Source organism: Lepus europaeus, chromosome 22, assembly GCF_033115175.1.
Source record: "Lepus europaeus isolate LE1 chromosome 22, mLepTim1.pri, whole genome shotgun sequence".
NCBI classification, from domain to species: domain Eukaryota; kingdom Metazoa; phylum Chordata; class Mammalia; order Lagomorpha; family Leporidae; genus Lepus; species Lepus europaeus.
The window spans coordinates 30,576,830-30,596,088 of record NC_084848.1 but is presented as its reverse complement, the minus strand read 5'-3'; the positions used below and the strand labels follow the sequence as shown (position 1 = coordinate 30,596,088).

The window sequence follows — 19,259 nt, the reverse complement described above, 5'->3', positions numbered from 1 at the left end:
CATGAGTGGCTCTGAAAGCAAACTCCATGGCCTGTGTCACAGAAAGTCAATTATGAGACAGAATCACCTGGCAGGCACTGTCCACAAACACTCCTGTGGCCCGGGGGGACTCTGGGACGATCCTCCTCTGTCCCACAGCATTCCCATCTCTCTCCATAGGCTTTCTTTTTGTCTTTAATCTTTTTTTTTTAAAGATTCATTTATTTACTTGAAAGGCAGGGTTATAGAGAGGCAGAGGCAGAGAGTCTTCCACCTGATGGTTCACTCTCCTAATGGCCGAGACCACTGGAGCTGAGCTGATTCAAAGCCAGAAGCCAGGGGCTTCTTCTGGGTCCCCCACACAGGTGCAGGCATCCAAGGACTTGGACCATCTTCTACTGCTTTCCCAGGCCAAAGCAGAGAGCTGGATCAGAAGTGGAGCAGCCGGGACTGGAAGCAGCGCCTATATGGGATGCCGGCACTGCTGGTGCAGCTTCGCCTGCTAGGCCACAGCCTGAGCCCCACATGAAAATTTTTTTCTTACATATGAACATTTCCTGAGAACAATCCAGTTTCTTGGACATCAAGTTCAACCAAAAAGAAAAGGAGGGAAAGGACCACAGCAAACCAGACGTGATTGTGATAACAGTTTTATTCCAGTCTCTGTGTGCTCTGGCGTTGGGACCAGGCTGAGATCAGCATTACACTGTAATACAGTAAGAGGTTTAAGCCATTGAACCAAGCCTGCTTGGCATCCCTAGTTAACAATTTACAGTACCTCGAAAGAAAAACAAAAAGCAAAGGAAAGAACCTGATGAGTTTCCTTCAGGACTTTTCCATCTTTAAATATTGTTGACAACATACAATAACTTAAATCCCAAGGCAACATGGGAATTCAAGGACGCAGGGCGAGGACACAGGGACAAGACACCAGAGTAAACAGCTAGGGGTGAAAACCGTTGCTAACTACGGAGGGACTGAACACACACACAGGCAAACTCCACCTGGACCCAAAGGTCCTAATGGGGTGGAAATCCCAAAGACCTTCTTAAACTCAGCAAAGTCCATCTCCAACTCCTTTCCTCAGGGCTCTAAAAGATGCAGTCTTGGCCTAGGAGGTACCTGGGTGGGGTGTGTGTGTGTGTGGCTGCGGGTGACTGTGCAGGATGGTTGGTGAGGGGAATCAGAGGAGAGAGTTAACAAGTTCATGCCCTCCCTTCTTTGCTACAACTGGGAACCAAGGGCCTGTGGCTCAATACGACACAAAGGCTAAAGTCCAGTTTCAAGGTCCCGAGGAGGACACAGGAGCTACAGTAAAGGCTTCCAAGCTCGATGGACAGGGCGCACAGCATGGGGAAGCTGTTGTGAAGAGCAGTCGTGGGGAAACGGTGGACTGGACTCGGAGCCACGGGATCAACACCTCCAAGCCCCAGGTGGAGCGAACCCCTGCCAACCGCATTTCAGGGCTTCTGAGTAGTGGTCTAGAAACATGCTCGGGGGTAGACGAGGGACTCTGGAACCCAGCAGAGCAGTAACCAGCTTCCGGGCTGTGTGACCTGGGCAGCGCACACAGCCACGCTGCCTCAGCTTCCACAGCCCTGCAAGGAGTCAAAAGTTCTATGAGGGTACTTCAAAAAGTTCATGGAGAAACAGAGTTAAAAGGGGTGGGCAGTGTGGTGCAATGGGTTAAGCTGCTGCTTACAACGAACCAGCATTCGTTATCAGAGTGTTCCCCTGATTCGTGGCTCCTCTGCTTCTGATCCAGCCTTTTGCAAATGCACCCTGGGAGACAACAGGTGATGGCTCAAGTACTTGGATCCCTGACACCCACGTGGGAGACCCAGATGGAGTTCTGGGCTCCTGACTTCAGTCTGGCCCAGCCCTGGCTATTTTGGGCATTTAGGAAGTGAATCAGCAGATGGAAAACTTTCTCCATCAACTGTGCCATTCAGATAAATAAAAATAAACATTTAAAAATAGAATAAAGTTTATTTTGATGTAAAATTTTTTTTGAAATCCATGCATAGTTTTTTTTTTTTTTTACAGGCAGAGTTAGACAGTGAGAGAGGGAGAGACAGAGAGAAAGGTCTTCCTTCGTTGGTTCACCCCCAAAATGGTCGCTATGGCCAGCGCGCTGCGCTATCCGAAGCCAGGAACCAGGTGCTTTCTCCTGGTCTCCCATGCGGGTGCAGGGCTCAAGCACTTGGGCCATCCTCCACTGACCTCCTGGGCCAAAGCAGAGAGCTGGCCTGGAAGAGGAGAAACTAGGAAAGAATCCGGCACCCCGACCAGGACTAGAACCCAGTGTGCTGGCGCCGCAGGCGGAGAATTAGCCTATTGAGCTGCAGCGCCGGCCCCATGCATAGTTTTTTCAACATATGCACTTTCATGAACTTATTTAAAATTATTTTTTGCAGCAAAATAAATGTATTCTTTAACTCCATTTTTCATGGGCTTTTTGAAGTGACCTCACATGTACATAAATCCCTAGGACAGAGCCTCTCACACAGAAGAAATCCATATTTCTTAGTTAATATTAGTCCCTGTGCCTGGGCCAGGATAAACCCATGCCTTGCTCTGATGATGAAGAAGTTGGCCATGGCCAGCATGGCTTCGGGAGACGAATGATCAGAGTGAGGTCAAGACAACAGAATGATAGGCAGCAGGAAAATGCTCCTGGTGGAAGGTGCGATGGGCAACAGTTTGCAGCCACAGAGGTGGGCTGGTGTACGAGGGAGTGAAAACGCCTCCACTCACTTCCGCCCTTGTGAAATCTGGCAGGGAGGATGAATGAGGCCTGGTTACACCTCCCAGAATGCGTGCGTATTCCAAAGGGGTTGAAGATGGGAGAACTGGATTTGCCATGGCCACTTCCTTTCACCCAGAGCACCCACGAAGGATCTCCTAAAAGCTCATGGGAAAGGCAGATAATGAGAAAACCATACATAGGTTCTCCCAAAAAAAAAAAAAAAAAAAAAAAGGACTTATTTTTGTAAAATAGACTTATCTTTTAATTCCACGAATCTTCTGAAGCTCCCTGGTCCGTGTCCAAAAAGGGGGCTGCTGTAACTAAGGACACCCTTAGTTACAGGCCCCAAATAAAAACCCAGACGCCGCCTGCCTTCAGTCGTGCTATTTGAACCTGACACTCCTGGAGAGCTACCGTCCCACTTAGGCCTGGGCGGACGGGCTTCTAGAAAACAGAAAACCTACTTCACAGTGACACCTAAGTCCCATTCACGGGCCCAGGTGAGGGGCAGGCAGAGCAGGGTGCGGGTAGGTGAGGCACTCGCCTTGGATGCCCAACTTCACAGGCACCCAAAACATTCAATAATCAAGGTAAGTCATGTATCAATGCAGTATTTTAACAAATCAGAATGAAAAGAATCCATGATACACACAGTATCCACATTCCAAGTCAAGTCAGGCTCTGTGCAGCAGGTGTCTGGGTGTGGACAACATACTGTTTCTGACACCTGTCACTTGCCAGGACTCCCCAAAACCATTCTGCCCTCTGGGTTCAGAATTCCTGGATGTCCACTGCACACGTGCCAGCAGAAAAGGCCTGAGCCCTCCAGCTGCACTCCAGTGTCCTGCCCTGGCCCCTGCCTGCTGCTCAGTCAAGGAAATCCAGGTGGGGTGCTTGCTGGGAGGCAGGTCAGATCAGTCAGAGATGGGTCGGGGTAAGGCAGGGCTGTTTCCAAGGGAAACAAAAAGAGGTGTGGACACCCTGGGGCTTTCTCTTTCCAGCTCAGCGCCCAAACCAGGCTGCACGTAGAGGGCGCAGGGAGCACGGGCACCAAGGCTCAGAGGAACCAGGCCTATTCAGCCTCTCAGCAGCCTGGGGAGGCCCAGGTGCTCCCAGGGCCCAAGATGGTACGTGGGTGAAGGAGGGGGTGGGCCTCATCCCCATCAGGAGAGGGAGGCCACGAGCAACTCAGGAGCCCAGGCTAATCAGGCACTTGCTAACTGGCCTTAATCAGCTCCCATCTCCCGCCTTCCAACACCAGTGCCCAGAGGTGGTGAGCGCCCAGGCAGCAGTGCCCGGGGGAAGCCGGGAGCCTGAAGGCTCCCCCGAAGCAGCAGCGGGTTACCATTGCATACGCAGACTCTGATTTGTTTGGATTCCTCTCCAAGGAGAAGGCTGATTTTCCAGAAAGGAGACGGGCAGCTGGCGATGCGTTCCTAAGTCATCGCTGCCTGACGAGGGAGGGGCGGGCGGCGGATTCGGCCAAATCACACGGAACGGCTGACATGGACTGCGGCTGACCCCCGGCCATGCAGCCGTCCCCCCCCCCCCCACTGTCCTCCGTGAGGGGAAGCCGTCCAGCAAGGTGAGGCTTTGGGGGAAGGCATGCCATCCCCAGTCCACAGGCAGAGGTGGGCACTCACACGCCTGTGGACAGACAGCTCAGATCCCCAGGTTCCTGCCGCTGTGGTGCCTTCACCGGCTGTAGTGCACTGCTCGCTGCTCTCACCTCCGCCCCACATCCCCCAGAGCCCAGCACCACACAAACGGCAGCACCTGCTTCCTCCCCCAGCTCCTTCAAGATGCAAAGAATGTTTCTGAGCTCCAGACCAGGCCCTCACACACCTGACTCCGAGGCACAGGATCCAAGAAGACTTGGCGAAGAGGTCAAGGTTGTGCATGCACAGAGGGGCGGGCTGGACACACAGCTCAGCCCTGGGCTGTACCGTGCCCAGCCCCGCCACCCACTGCTGTCTGCTTTAAAGAATCAGGATGGCTCAGGAGCTGTCTTCTCCACATGGGGGAGGAGCAGGGAGGGGACCTCCAGTGTGGCTGCTGTGGAGGCAACAGTGTGGACCAAAGGTCAGGAATGCATGTCCGGGGGCTGCCTCCCTGTGTCTCGGAGCAATGGTGGCCTGGGGAAAAAGCGATTATGTAAGGACCCAACACCACGACACATGCCCCATGGGGACCCTGTTGCAAAGATTCTTCCAGAAACTGGTCTCATTCTAGGCTCTGCAGATGACTGTCACTCTGAAGCTGCCACCGACCTCCCACTTCCTAAGACACACATGGTGGGGCCGGCCAGCCCGCCAGGCTGGGGGTGGGGGGGAGGGAAGGATGCTTGTCATGACCAGGTGCTGTGTAATGCGGTGAGAGCATGTGCCAGGCCCCAGGGCTCATCAGTCACCTGAGCCCGCTCCAGTCACTCCTTTCCCAGAGGCCACAGGGTGAAAGAACAGGCGCGCCCCCGAGGCACGGGTGGCAAGCACCACACCATCAGCTCTAGCAGTTCATCCTGTGGGGATGGAGGACATGTCCCCTAGGAGCTGGCGAGGAGCCAGGGCTGCTTCAGGGACCTTCTCTGACACATTCTCCCACTGCCCTCGCGAGGGAAGCATGTGACAGGGCTTTTAATGGGAGGAAATCTGAGAGGGGCCAAGAGACAAGTCCAAGGTCATGCGGCAAAGGCAGCCTGGGAAACAGAGCTCCCAGGGCTCAGCGCCTGCTGCCCCAGCGCAGCAGTCATCCCAACAGCTTTCTAGTTTCTCTGCACTGGAATCTTCCTCTTGCAGCATTCCTCCCTCCCCTCCAAGCATTGCCCAACACAGAAGGAAAACAGTGTCCTTCTGTGAAGGTGAGGAGGAAAGCCGGCACTGGCCTGAGCTGTGGAAGCCCAGTTCATCATGGCTGTGATTAACATCACTGCTGCCGTACCCTAGGCAGATGCCGACAGAGGCCAAGCTAAGAGCAGCCACCAAAGCCTCTTGGTTACGAAGAACGCGATACGCTCTTGCAGTGGCCTGGATTCCATGTTGACTATCAGCAGTAGGAGCTGAAGGCCCCAAGGAGACGGGGTACAGCACAGATCTGTTCCCTTCCCCACCTTCCACGTGGTGAATACTTGCCAGGGGCAGAAGGGACGTGTCTCCAAGCAAAGAGAAGACAAGGGACAAGGGAAGCTCCAGCTACTTCCGCTCAAGTGGCTTCAAACATGGCTTTAGGACCTGCTCTAGTCCTTGACCACAAAGCAAGGGAACACGAGTCTACAGGAGACCACTCAGACCTGCCGCTCTCCAGAGGCTTATCCTGGCTCCTGCCCTGCCCCACAGAGGCAATGTGGCAGGCAGGGGCCCACCAAAGACCGGCTCGCAGGGGCTGAGAGCGGGCTTTGTGGATGTTCCCCGCAGCATCTTCAGAAATGACCCTTCTTTTGCTTCTTTCAGGTACAATTAATTCCTCAGCAGAGCCCCAGCCCTGCCTTATCCTTTCCCTGGGTGGCTAAGAACTGGTGGCCACCTCCTGCTCGGTATCACGTTGCCATCATTCCGTTTATACCCTGTCAGTTACACTTCCCCAAGAAAGACGGCTGCAACCTAGCAAAATGCAGAAAATGGGAAAAAAAAAAAAAAAAAAAAAAAAAAAAAAACGAGCAGAGGAAAAACCCCTACCTCCTACCACAGAACATGGTCTAGAGCCAGCATGATTTGGATTATGTTTTAGGCTGTGCCCTACCAGAGGGCCACGTTGTGGAGCCAAGGGCATATAAGAGGAGTTGGTGGCTTAGGGACTGGGATTTGGGGGCCCAGGGAAGGGCACAGTGCAGAGACCATTTATGAACTTACATCCTTTGGAAGAGGACTCACTTGGCTGGCTGGAACTGCTGATATAACTCACTTTTCCCCCTTCCAACCTAGGAAAAGAAGTATGGAGGCAAAAATAATCTCTTGTGTATTGGCTTCCAAGAGGAGAGAGCTGAGATGCGCTAAGAGAACATGGGGCGTGGGGGGGTGTGGTGGGCTAGGGAATGAAGCAAGGGACAACCTGAATACCAAGGTCACCCTTTCAGTCACCCCCAGGGCAGGGCTTCTACCACAGTGACAGGGAAAGAGCAGAAGCCAAATCTATCACCTGTGCCAGCTCCACCACTCACCCCCCTCTGACGTTGATAATGCAGCAAACCTAGGAAGCTGTGGACTGAGCTCCGGTAACCCAGGGAGATATTCCACAGTAAGACAATGGAGCAACAGTGAGGGACAGGGACATGACCTAAGGACTCTACTCCCAACCACGTTATTATTCCCACACAAAGGCAACTGTTTGCAGCTAACACAGAAGACCTCCAGGTAAACGGAAGCATGAAGATGGATGTGGGCAAGCTGCTCTACATTCAAGTAAAGGAAACAAAGTCCAGAAAGTCAGAGTTGGCCTCTGTGGTCCTTTCTACCCAGTTCATGGCCCAGAGCCCAGCACTAGGGGCCTCTAGCCTCGGTCAGTTCCCAGCTAGGAAACTGGGGACCTGGAGGTTAGTGCCCACCACTGGCTCACTGAGCACTCAGAACAGCGGTAGCTCTGCTATACTGGCTAAGAAGTCCCTCGAAGTCCCAACTGCCAGTGCCCAGGGCCCACCCTCACAGGTTACTCTGGTACACTGCAGAGCTCTCTACTCACCGCACACATAACTCAAAGCCCACTCATTCCAGGCATGGGAGGGAAGGCCAAGGGGATGGGATGAAACACAGAGATCAGACGACAAAAGGGTAAATGCAGGGACTTTGTCTCTGACTGCAGACTGGCACCAGTGAGCCTCCCAAGAAACCATTCCTGGGATGAGCGTATGTTTGTTATGAGCACCTAGTCTGCTCACATTCTGACCCCAGGTGGGTAGATGGGTACCTTCAACAGGTGCTGGTTTCTGCTCTAGAATGTCTCCCAAAGGAACAAGGGCAGACTCTGCCCTCTTCCCGGCCCGCCGGCTGTATCTTCCCTAGCTCCTCTCTCCCTGTAGCTCTCCCTGGGGCAGCTGCCCTTACTGCCTGTGGGGTCAATACACAGGTGGGGCACCTGGAAGTGCTGGTAGGTAGTGCCAGGGGTATCACCCTGCACACCCTCATACTAAGCCACTCTGCCTTCAGCCTTCCAGCTGGCAGGAAAAGGACACAGGGGAGCACGCATCTCCCATCAGATGAGATTCCGAGTCACGGGTGCTGGAGGCGAGGGCGAAAGGAGCGCGATCACAGAGCGTCCAACGCTGCAGTCTGGGGAGGCTGGACTCAGGGCTAACCGAGGGCCCTGGACAGCTCTGGGCATCCCCGGCTGACCAGCAGAGGGAGGAGCAGGCGGATTTGGCTGAGTGACTCTTCAGAGTCACCCTCAAGGCGAGGAAGACTGTGGAGGGTGGAGGATATGCAGGCACCTCTCCCTCCCCTACACAGCCAGAGCTCATGTCCACAGTCCCTCTGACGGACATGGGCAGAAAGGCCCTATAGGGCAGGAGACCCTCTGAAGTGGCCCTCTTTCCATCCCTTCCATCTTCAAAGTGCATTATCAGTGCAAGAAGTAGGGCTGGATCTCAGGGGTTTCCAACTCGAAGAAAGGGCTGTGCCAGCCAGCTCCCCCTACCTCCTCCCGCTTCCCCCTTGCCTACCCCTGACCCTTGTCATGCTAAGACCAGAACTCCTGCTGGATCTCATAAGGGGCAGGCCTGTGAGGATTCAGCTCAGCTCTGCACAGTGGCACGGTGCTGTCCTGACTCTGCCCCTCTGCGTCCAGGTCCAGAAGTGTCCGCTCGGCGGCGGGCAGCGGCCCTGCCTGGAATGGGAGCAGGGCTGGCAGTCCGGGCCTCTCCTCCACAGTGCTGCTGCTGCTAGCAAAGCAGGAGTCCAGGTTGCTGGGCGTCTCTGTGCTCGAGCTGTTGGCTGGGGAGGCACTGCGCGCGTGGCTGGGGGACACAAACCACCAGGGGTCCAGCCGCTGCCGGTTGGCGGAAGGACGCGGCCTGGGCAGAAAGTCCAGAGTCTTGGGTCTCTCCAAGGTGGAGTCCTGCTGTGAGCTCCAGCGCCTCGGGGTCGGGGGGAAGACCACACTGGGGTCGGGGAGACGGGGGAATTCACCTGGGTCTCGGCTGGGACTGGGGGTTTTCAACATTCCTGGCCAAGAAGACAAAGGGAGAGGCATCAGATGGCACCATTATTTCTGGGCCAGGCAGTAGACTGCTGCCTCCCAGCCCTGCCAGATCTTCTGTATGTCGTTAACAAACAAGCAGACATGCACTGAGCACCAAGTACCTGCCGTGTGGTGTGATGGGAGGCCCTGGGTATGCAACAGTGGGCTGGAAGGCCATGGGCCCTGTACCCAGTTACAGAAATGGGGCCACATTTGTCATGAAACAACTGAAGGCAGATGTTGGCAAATGACGAACAAGCTGGCCACCTGTTTGTAAAGCCTTTTTGGAAAACAGCCACGTCTGCACTGAGCAGTCTCAGTGGGACCTGTAAGGCCCACGCAGCCAGCAACACTGCCTGGCCCTTTACCAAGAAGTTTGCAGACTCCTTTACTGTTCACCCATTTCACACACACGTGACGGGGATGGAGCCGAGTCCCAGAGTGTAAAGGGGAGGAACAGAGGGTGTCTGCTCCCCAAAAGGTCACATCTCTGGCTCTAACAAGGGGCCAGCCCGCAGGCTGAATGGTGCTGACATCTCTCTGGAAGGGACTGCCATGTGCCTCTGATGGACTAGCGGCCATCTGGAAGTCAGACTTCGTCTTCTGAGAAGCACGGCATGGTGGGGGGAAAGACCCAGGATGAGGCATGTGTGTCCAGTGTTAGACAGTGAAGGCCACATGCACAGATGGGCCGCAGTTCACCCGGAAGCCGCTCCAGGTCTACTGGGGCGGGTGTGAGTCAGGGCTGAGCGTTAAAGGCTGTGCCGCATGGGCGGGAGCTCATCTCATGAACACGTCTGAACTAATGGCTGGAATGTGAGCCCAGCTATGTGCAGTGCAGGAATCCTTCCTGTTCCCTGAGGCACCCTCCCTGGGGAATACCCGGAAGCTGGGCTCCTGACCTTCCTGTCCTCTGGAGCCCCCTTCCCCCGCCCCCACACCCTGAAGCCCAGGACCTGCACATCCCATGAGGGCCCGAGTCTGGCTTTTCCTGCAACCTGCCTGCCTCAGGGCAGCAGTCCTCAGGGCAGCAGGAGTCAGCCGGCTCAGACACCCCAATCCCAGACCAGTACTGCTTGACTGCCTGAGTCCAAGAGGAAATGGAGTCCCACTTGAATCCCCAAGTGCAAAGAGGAACCCAGGCACCTGCAAATGGCTCCACTCCAGGAGGAAGCAGGACTCACCTGTCCCAGGGCTGGGGCTCAAGCCATTGCTGGAAGGGCTCCTGCTGGCTAGGAGGTCCTCTGGCTTAAGGGCCCCATCGGAAGGAGTCCGCCGGTGACTGCTTGGCTGTGCGGGGGCTGTGAGGGTGACGTGGGTGGGAGTCAGGGACTGGTGAGGGTCTCGCTTGAAGCGCTCCACTCGGACGTTGACCAGGGGGTTGTGGGTGCAGGGAGTCCGGGGCGGGGCCTCGGCCGGGCTAACGGGCATCTCATACACCACAATCTCATCGCTGTCCGAGCGCAGCAGGGAGCGGGTGGAGTTGCACTCCGAGATGGAGGAGAGCGAGAGCAGTGTCAGGGAGGCTGAGGGGTCCCCCAGCAACAGCATGGGCTCCTCCTTCTTGAAGAGCTTTCGGGACGGGGGACTGGTGCTCCGCCGAGGGCGGCTGGCCCTCTGGAAAAGCCCCTCGCGCCTCTTCTTCTCTTCCCGGGCTGGTGGCTCAGGCTCCTCCGGGGGAAGCAGCTGGCACTTGCCAGCTTCCAGCAGGTCGAACCCCAGGCCCGTGGCCGCAAGCACAGCCCCGCAGCCGAGCAGGGCCACCTCGCAGCGGCGGTGGGGCGGACCGCCCCGCTTGAGGCTGTTGGTTGGCGTCAGCTGCGGAGTACTGGTGGCCGAGTTCACTGGGGTGGGCTCCTCGTGGACTCCATCGCTGGAGGGGCCGTCCCCATCCTCGCCTCGAGGAAACGGGATACAGAGGTAGGACTGGTTGGGTGAATGCTGCAGACGACTCTCTGTGCTCCCTGGGCCTTCGCCGTCCTCATCCTCTGTGAAGATGGGAGGAGTGCGGGGGAACAGGGAGGAAGCAGCAAGAGTAAGATTCTGGTCCTCTCCCCCAACTCCAGGCCGCCTGACTCAGGCTCAAGGTTGCAAAGGTCAAATACTCTGATGGCCAGGATGTGGAGCCACACATTGAAGCAACAGGGTTTTATCTCCCCACACCCAACTGTGACCAAGACAGGGAAATCACCCTCATTCCAGAGCCCACATCCCTCCTTGCAGGAAAGGGATCTGCTGATTTGCTGCACCTTTATGGGGACCCTTCACACAAAGTGCAGTATAATTTTCTAGAATATTGGGTAAAACAGGCACCTTCCCAATGCCTTTTGATTTCGAGAATGCTTGCCTACCAACTTCAGACCCGCCTCTTACAAAGGGTTAGACTCCCTGACACGAATGAAGGTCAACCTACCCTATAGATTATATACTACAACCTTGGAAACCTTCAGAGCCACAAATATGAGGGGATCTTCAAATACTTCATGGAAAATGTATTATGAAAAACTTACACATGGATTTCAAAAGCTTTCTGCACCAAAATAAACTTATTTTTAATTCCATTTTCCATAAACTTTTAGAAGGGCCCTCATATTAACTGAGAGACAGAGGGAAAAGTTTAACCATTCAGTCACCACCGGGCAGCACTGCGAAGCTTCCTGCGAGGACGGCCGCAGTGTCCTCGTCACCACCATTAGAGCTGGACAACAGTTTGGCTCACTTATCGAAGGCTTGGTCCCCAAAGTTTGCTGTTAACAGATTAATGCTAATGGCTAACAGATTAAGGGTGGACACTTGATTCTAATTATGGTACCCAAGACCTGGGCCCAGTGGGAGGTCTCCTGGTCACTGAGGTCACACCAGAGGGTCGGTTATACGAGCGAGCAGAGTTCAGCCCAGCCCGTCTCCACTTCTTGGCTTGCTACATGACCTGCCCTTTGCACGTGTTTGGCCGTCCATCACTCTCATTACTGATGGGGCCACCTGACCTTAGACTGTGAATCTTCCTTCCTGAGAAATTCCTCTCAGGTCATTTTAGCTGCAGTAAAGGAAAGCTGACTAATAACCCGGCCTCCACTTTGCAGTCTCCCCACATCGGAGTATGAGGAAAGCGTCAGGGCCTTACCCTTCTGCACTGCCCTCAGGAATCCTGGGCTCTTGGGCTAGGAGGCCAGGGGCAGGCTCCTCAGCAGGGCTGGGAAGAAACCATGGTTTGGAAAGACCCCATGGAAGGGAGCTGTATGAACTAAGAAGTGCTACAGGTCCTTAAACTGCCCTGGAAGTTTGGTGAAGATTTTTTCGAGGGAACAGCGACAGCACCAAGACAAGAGCAATGCTTACCCATCTCCATAAGGCTGGTGAACCCTGGCAGGGCTGGGCTACCCTTTGGGCCCTTCCCCAGGTTGGGGGCACTGGACGACCACTGTTTGTATCCATCTACCAGCGACCTGAGGCTGGACAAGAGGAAACATGGAAAGTATCAGAAGTGGTCACTTGACCTTACTCTCTCATAGCTGCCTGGGCCTATGGGAATGTCTCTCCTTGTCTGCTTAATGGCACTGCAGAGCCTGGGGGCACAGGCAACAACCCTTACTGAGCCTACTTCTGCTGCTTCATGAACAGAAGTGTACACGCTCCAGGGCAAGAAAAGCAGTGGTAGGAACCACCCTGCTCACATGCTGCCTGGATCCGCGAAAGGACCTGGTGGGCAGATAAGACACAAGGACTGCCCAGCCCGGGGGGTCTCATGTGAGCCCATGATGAGGGAGGGTGATTAACCCACAGGCACTGAACATGACACACTTGTGACGGCAGAAACCCAGCGGTGCACGCACCTGCGAGTGTGGGCGCTAAGCTGACAGAGATGAACCGACCACTGCACTCACATCACGGCTCTGCCCAAGCTTCCGGCATGCTTATGCAACCTTCAAAGCCATCCACTTCTCAAACAAAAAAAGTCAACCCACAAAACTGCCCCAGTCCAGTGCACTTTGGGACAAATCTGTGTGAGTGGGACATGACGCTGGGTTGGAGCCCTCAGTTTCTGGGGTGCAGAGAAAGAGGACAGGAGCTAGTTGTGCTCAAATCCCTGTAGTCCAGTGACTTTCTGAGGATACAGACTGGATACCCCAACAGCCCTCTTTTAGAATGGGGAGTCAGAGGCCCTGAAGCACTGGTCTCTTCCCTATAGACAGTAAAAGGGAGACGGGAATTTGTGGGCTATGGTTGTTTTGGAGACACTAGGATTACAACCAGAGCTTTCAACTAAAATCCATGCTCCCCAGACTCCCGGCACAGCTTCAGACAGAGAAGGACCAACTTTTCCACTGACCTCAGAACCAGTTATCAGCGAGTTAAGGTGCATTGCTGGTTTCACGGAAAATGCAGAACCAGAGACAAGCAAGCTGCTAAGCCACAGCTGGGGACTCACAGTGGATGATCTTACCACGTCACTTCCAGCACTGGGTCTGACTGAGGACACCCAGAATAGCAAAGTGAGAAGCAGTGGTCAAGGCCAAAGGATAAATAATCGTGTATCTACCCCCTCAAAGTCCAGGTGAGAGCAGCACCCGAGCAACAGGAGCCGCAGGGAAGTAAAGAGTAGGGTACCGTCAGGTAACACAGGGATCTTCCCAAAGTGCATGATGGCACAGCGCTGCTAAAAACAGCAAAAAATAAACAAACAATGGCAACAACAACAGTCAGCTCAGCCCTTGCAGCACCGAGGCTTGGTCTATTGGGTACGCTGTGAGGACACAGGAACGGGGGATGGTTACAGCACAGTCGGTGAAAGGGTGACAACTGGACTCACCCCAAGTGGAAATGTGGAGACTCTGACGGGGCACTTAAACCATTAGCTTTCTCACGTCTCTGGGGGGATCTTCAATGAACAGAGAAAATCAGCAGCGGGAGACAGAAGCCGTGTCCCACCCGGCCTCTCCCACACCAGAATTCCCAAGGCTGGACGTGGGTTGTGCTGCCAGCCTCCCTTCCTGTGCCTGGTGGGCAGAGCCCACATCATGAAAGACTGAACAAGGTGGTCCTGCTGGAGCTGCTCCAGGTCCAGGGCCCACCCACCCCCAGGCAGCCACAGATACCCAAGTTGTCAACAGCCCAGCGTGCGTGCTTCCTACATACACCTGCTATTTTTCAAAAGGACGAAGATGCAAGTTCACTTAATGTTCCTTAATTCAAGATAGCTTTTTGTCATTACATATTTGCATCAGAAAACAGTGACTGAAATTAGCAATGTTATCACATGGAGTTTCCCAAAATTCCTGACATAAAGAGTTCTTTGCTTAAGACTAGATAGAAAGCACTTTTACTTCCTGAATAGGAAGTGAGAACCATGAAAGATGAAGTCACATATTTTGAATGGCTTCAAATGTTTGTGAAGGTAAGTCTATGTATGGAAGAAGAAAATTTCAAAAGTTAATGTTTTATAGTGTAAAATAAAGTTAATTTCCTACCAAGATTTTTTAAAAAAGTCTTTAAATGAAGCAGAACCACAGAAGTGGCCAGCACCCATGCCAGCCTGGTGAACTCTACCTGGAATCACATCAACGTCAGAAATGACCGGGATGCTGGGTGAGTGTTGCAAACCCAGCTCAACCCCACATCCACCCTAGGGCTAGGAGGCAGAGTGGGGAGTTCCTGCTCCGCCAGAGCTCAGGAGAGCACGGACTCTGCTCTTCTCCAAGGATCCAGCTGCTGGATTCTCACACAGCTTGGGCAGTGGCCTACATGGCTGCAATTTCTGTTCAAAGGTATCTAGTGATTTCTGAAACCTGGCTTTGGAGAGCTAATCCTGTATGAGCCAGTTATTTTCACCTTCAGCTCAGATCTGACACGAGGAACTAGATTTTGGATATAAAATCTTAGTATTTCAAGGATTACCAGAGCCAATTTCATGTTCAAGGCATCTATGAGAATGTACGGGTTTCAAAAATTTTTACATTAAAATAAATTTATCTTTTAATTTCATTTTCCACAAAATTTACAAGTCTAATTATTCCACTTAAAAGTTCTTTAGTGAGTCATCAGAAAGATGATGGGGACAGCTGGTCATCGTCAGACTTAGAGAAGTCAAGAATACCGCCAGGGGCGAGTGCTACACCCAGCACGGTGCACGCATCCCACACTGAGTGCTCAGGATCAGCACCCAGCTCCAGTGCCTGACTCCAGCTTCCTTCTAGTGCAGACCCCGGGAGGCGGTAGTGATGGCTCAGTTGATTGGGCTCCTGTGCCTGCCTGGATTGTGTTCCTGGCTCCCAGCTGTGGACCAGCCCTGTTGTTTTGGGCATCTGGGGAATGATCAGCAGATGAAAATTCTCTTTTTCCATCTCTCTGCCTCTCAAGTAGATAAAATTTAAAAAAGAAAAAAAGAAGCACTTCTAGATTCTAACACCAAGAACAGGAAGTATAAATATTTACAGCCATTGCTCTGTATGACACAGAACTGAACAAGAGGCAGGGAAGAATCATCCTAGCTAATGATTTTCTGTGCTTGCTAGGGGCCAGCTAAGCTCCTATGCACTTCACAAAGACGAACTTAATCCTCCCATCAACTGCAAGAGATACATCCGAATATTGCCCCCATTTTACAGACGAGAAAATGTAGGACCCCAGGGCGAGGCCCAGGCAGACTCTTCCCTGGACTCTGAGCATCTGACCTGTGAAGAACCAAGACTCAGAGGGGCACAGGGCTCCCAGGCCTCAGACCCACAAATGGGAGCACAGCACAGCCGAGGCACGAAGGCCCCCTGTGCCTTGCTCAGCGTGGCTGTGGGGGGAGGCCTGACAGGAGTGCTCGCACGCGCCAGGCTGGCTTACTCCTCGGGTCCCTGCTTCAGGACGGGGCTCCAATCAGCAGAGTCCTGTTGAGTCCCACTCACTCTTCCCATTGTCTGCGTACCCCTGCCAGTATGAACAGAACCCTCGGCAGAATGCTCTAGGCTTACTTAAGGCTAGGGCTCATGCTACTGAGTTGCACGCCTCTAGTGGCCAGCAAACTAACTGGTGGGCTACATCCCGCCTACCACTCAGCCTTGCTTATCCAATCACATCTTGTCCATGGCCAGAGGCTGCTTTTGTGCCCGAGGACAGTTTCGTGCAGCTCAACAGTTGTGACAGAGCCAGATGGCGTAACACACTTACTATGTGGCCCTTTACACAAAAAGCCTTGTGAAATCTCTGTGCTAGGAGGTCCAGAGAACAAGGAGACCGGAACACACCGATGTAAGATCGTGAGCCCTGTAATGCCTCGGAAAGCGCTGAGACTCAGACCGAAAGGAAAAGGTATTCCACGTTATACTTCCAAATGCTGTGCACACCTTTAAGTGAGAGAGAACTTCACATCCTCTGGTTCTTACCCTTCATCTCCGGAGGCAAGTTCCTTCTGACCAAGCGTCCCTGGTCCCCACGTCCGTCCCTTCTTCTTCGGGGCCCTCTTCTCCTCCTCCTCGCCTTCCTCCTTCGGGACCACTGAGCTCCGGCCCCAGGTTTTGCTGCTTTCTCCCGGTGTCACTGTGAATAACAAAGGTTGAATAGATCTGGAAAGTGGACAGATGAGGCCCCAACACTAGTCTTCACCCAAGCGCGTGCACACACACACAGGCACACACATTCAGAGCTGTGGGGAAGTCAGACCCCACTGAGATCTCTGAGACCAAGTGGACTCTCCTACAGGAAAGCAAGAGTTTCCAGCCACCGCTCATTTCGCTCTCTCAAAGTCTAGATGCGCAGAACTTGCACATTTTCACCAATTCGACATAATGCTGGAGTCCCAGCCAGCCAGACAGGAGAGTTCCAAACAGATCTGGCTTCAGGAACTTGTTTCGTTGGGAGGAACTGAATGGCTGGTGATTGAGGAGGTGGCTGGGGAAAAGACAAGGCTGAGGAAGATGGGGAAGTGCACAACCGGGCAGACAGGGCTGGCGGGGAAGAAGTGAGGAGTTCCCAGCTCTGGAGGAGAACGCCAAGAGGAGGGGCGGGGCAGGCACAGGCCTAGGCCCTGGGCTTCCTCCATAAACGCACGAGGTGAGCCACACCCCAGGAAACAGGGAGTCGAAGGCACAGAGGCAAAACTCGGAGCCTGTGGCAGCTGCCATCGGCTCCCACCAACTGTGGCCACGTGAAAAAGGGAACTCCCGGATCTGACTTGATTTTCTAAGGGAAGCTAGAAATCTAGGATTCTTAAATTAGGGTAACTAATTCATTCATTTATATATATTATATATATGTATATACACAATGTATGTACATACAAGGGTACTTCAAAAAGGTCATGGAAAATGGAATGAAAAGTTTATTCTGTGGCAAAAAATTTTTGAAATCCACGCATTGTTTTTATCATAATATGCATTTCCCACAAACTTTCTGAAGACCTCTCATACGCATGGATATCAATAACTTCTTCTGTCAAAATAAACTTACATTCTAATTCCATTCTTCCACTAACTTTCTGAAGTACCCTCGTGGTTTTTAAAAATATGTCTATTTTTTAAAGTAAATACTACAGTAAAAATAAAGTTGGTCCAGATTTGGCCCCTAAGTAAGTATTTGGGAAGTTTGCTTAGGATGCACACCTTGGAAAAGCCCTTAGGAATCATGGGCAAGAGACGTTGATGCCCCAAATATGGCAGGGAGGCCTGGGTTCCCAGGCAGGGTTCCCACCTGTGTCTGCTTCACACACCAAGTTCCCAACCTGCATGGTCATTCAAAGCCACTGTCAGCACCCACAGCCCCCTTTGCTGATATCTCACTGAGAGCCAAAGGTAGAGGAGGCAGCAGAGCTAGTGGAGAGACAAGGGGGCGGCCAGAGGGTTTGCGTACATATGTGCATGGGTATACACATTGTCGAGGAGAGGTGGCAGAAGTTATGGATGGAGCAAGCCTGGACCGTTCGGTGGCTGGACAGAGCAGGGGACAGGTGCCCCTGGTGTGTTCTGGCCCCAACCAATTTGGGAAACAGTCTCACACTGGATGGCTCGAAGGCGAGGAATGATGGTGGGGCTTGCGGGAGGGCTGGAGCGGCTGCTGATGAGACTCTTCCTTTTATCCATAGTCGGGGAAGCCTGCACCGTGAACTTGTGCTGGAAATCTGCTTGGGGAAAGACAAACACATGCGCGCGCGTTAGAACCTTCCTGTAATACAGTTCACGTGAGAAATCTGACCCTTGCTGGCAGGCCCCAGGGACAGGCCCCAGTTTCCCGAAAAGTTCTTTGTTCACCTGGGAAACGTTCTCTTTCAGCACTGTCTCTTTTTCCCAGAGGGACACGGCAAGAAGGACGTATGAAAAGATGGAAAATTCATCACCCAAGTGAACCTCATTAATTTTCATAAAACTCTCCATATGGTGTATACAGGTGGGGCAACTGTACCCTGAGAACAGCTTTTTAGCTCCTGAGACGTTGTTGATGACGTACGAAATTTAAATTCATGATTCACATGAGCTGTGAATTCCTATAACCCCCTTTTCAAGACCAAAGCAGGAGACTGATGCTTCTGGCTAAGGCCGAGCAGGGTAAGGTTTTGAGGTCCAGCCCCAGGTGGGCACCAGGGCAGCGAGGGAGCGGGCTGAATGACCCTCCTTCTGACATATTCCTGAGGCAGTCACGGTTCAGCACAAGGACTGCAGAGTCACGGCTCAGGGTTTCTGAGTTGCAGTCTCCTCATCTATCCGAGGAGCACGGTAAACAGCCTACAGCTGCTGGCTGGCCCTGTGGCTGCCCCTGACCACGCTCTCCCTGCAGATGGGAAGTGCAGCCTTTACACCCTCACCCAGCAGTGTGCCTAACACTCCGTGCTGTCTGGAAAGCGAACAACACGTGCAGCAAGGAGACCGGTGAAGGGATCCTGCACGCACCTTCTCTCAGTCTCACTGCTGCAAGAACTCCCTCTCCTACACACAGGCCATTTCCCCTTGTTCCTTACACTCCTCGTAAGCCCGCTTTCCGGGGCCTCTCGGACTCAACACACGGCCAGCACTCGCCTCTCTCCGTGGGCACAGCACACGTGCACACACACAGTTGCTAACTCAGTGTCCCCAAGGCTCAGTGTCCCCAAGTACCACAGCTGGACCTGCGTTCAGCAGATGGGTGTCTCAGAGGCTAGGTACGTGTTACCACGCAAAGTCTCACCCCCGGGACCTGCTCTCAGCTGTACCCACAGGACTACTGATTCAATCAAACTCTGAGACGACTTCTGTCTCACTGTGACACACACACCCCAGGGCCCCTGGAACTGCCCCAAGTCCTACGCTTCCTTCTCCAGGTTTGCTGACAAGGAGATGAGCCTGTGTGAGCCACCCGGGACACGTTCCCTCCCCAGGCTGCACTCCCCACTCTTCCCACTGCACAGCGGGCT

The 19,259-nt window shown here is 53.4% G+C and overlaps 1 protein-coding gene across 2 annotated transcripts in view; it reads right to left on the bottom strand.

Moving 5' to 3' along the window:
* Nucleotides 1-633: 633 nt before the first annotated feature.
* MAP3K9 (mitogen-activated protein kinase kinase kinase 9) overlaps nucleotides 634-19,259 on the bottom strand; it is an 86,558-nt gene continuing 67,932 nt past the window's right edge. Inside the window, exons 7-11 of one of the 2 annotated variants that reach the window (XM_062181038.1) lie at nucleotides 17,871-17,993; nucleotides 16,264-16,417; nucleotides 12,233-12,345; nucleotides 10,078-10,881; nucleotides 634-4,863 (exon numbers count right to left, since the gene is read on the bottom strand). In XM_062181038.1, coding sequence (XP_062037022.1) covers nucleotides 4,658-4,863; nucleotides 10,078-10,881; nucleotides 12,233-12,345; nucleotides 16,264-16,417; nucleotides 17,871-17,993 — 1,400 coding nt within the window. In that variant the 3' untranslated portion in view covers nucleotides 634-4,657. Of the gene's footprint in view, nucleotides 8,878-10,077; nucleotides 10,882-12,232; nucleotides 12,346-16,263; nucleotides 16,418-17,870; nucleotides 17,994-19,259 lie in introns of both variants that reach the window. The other variant, XM_062181037.1, reaches the window with a different exon arrangement.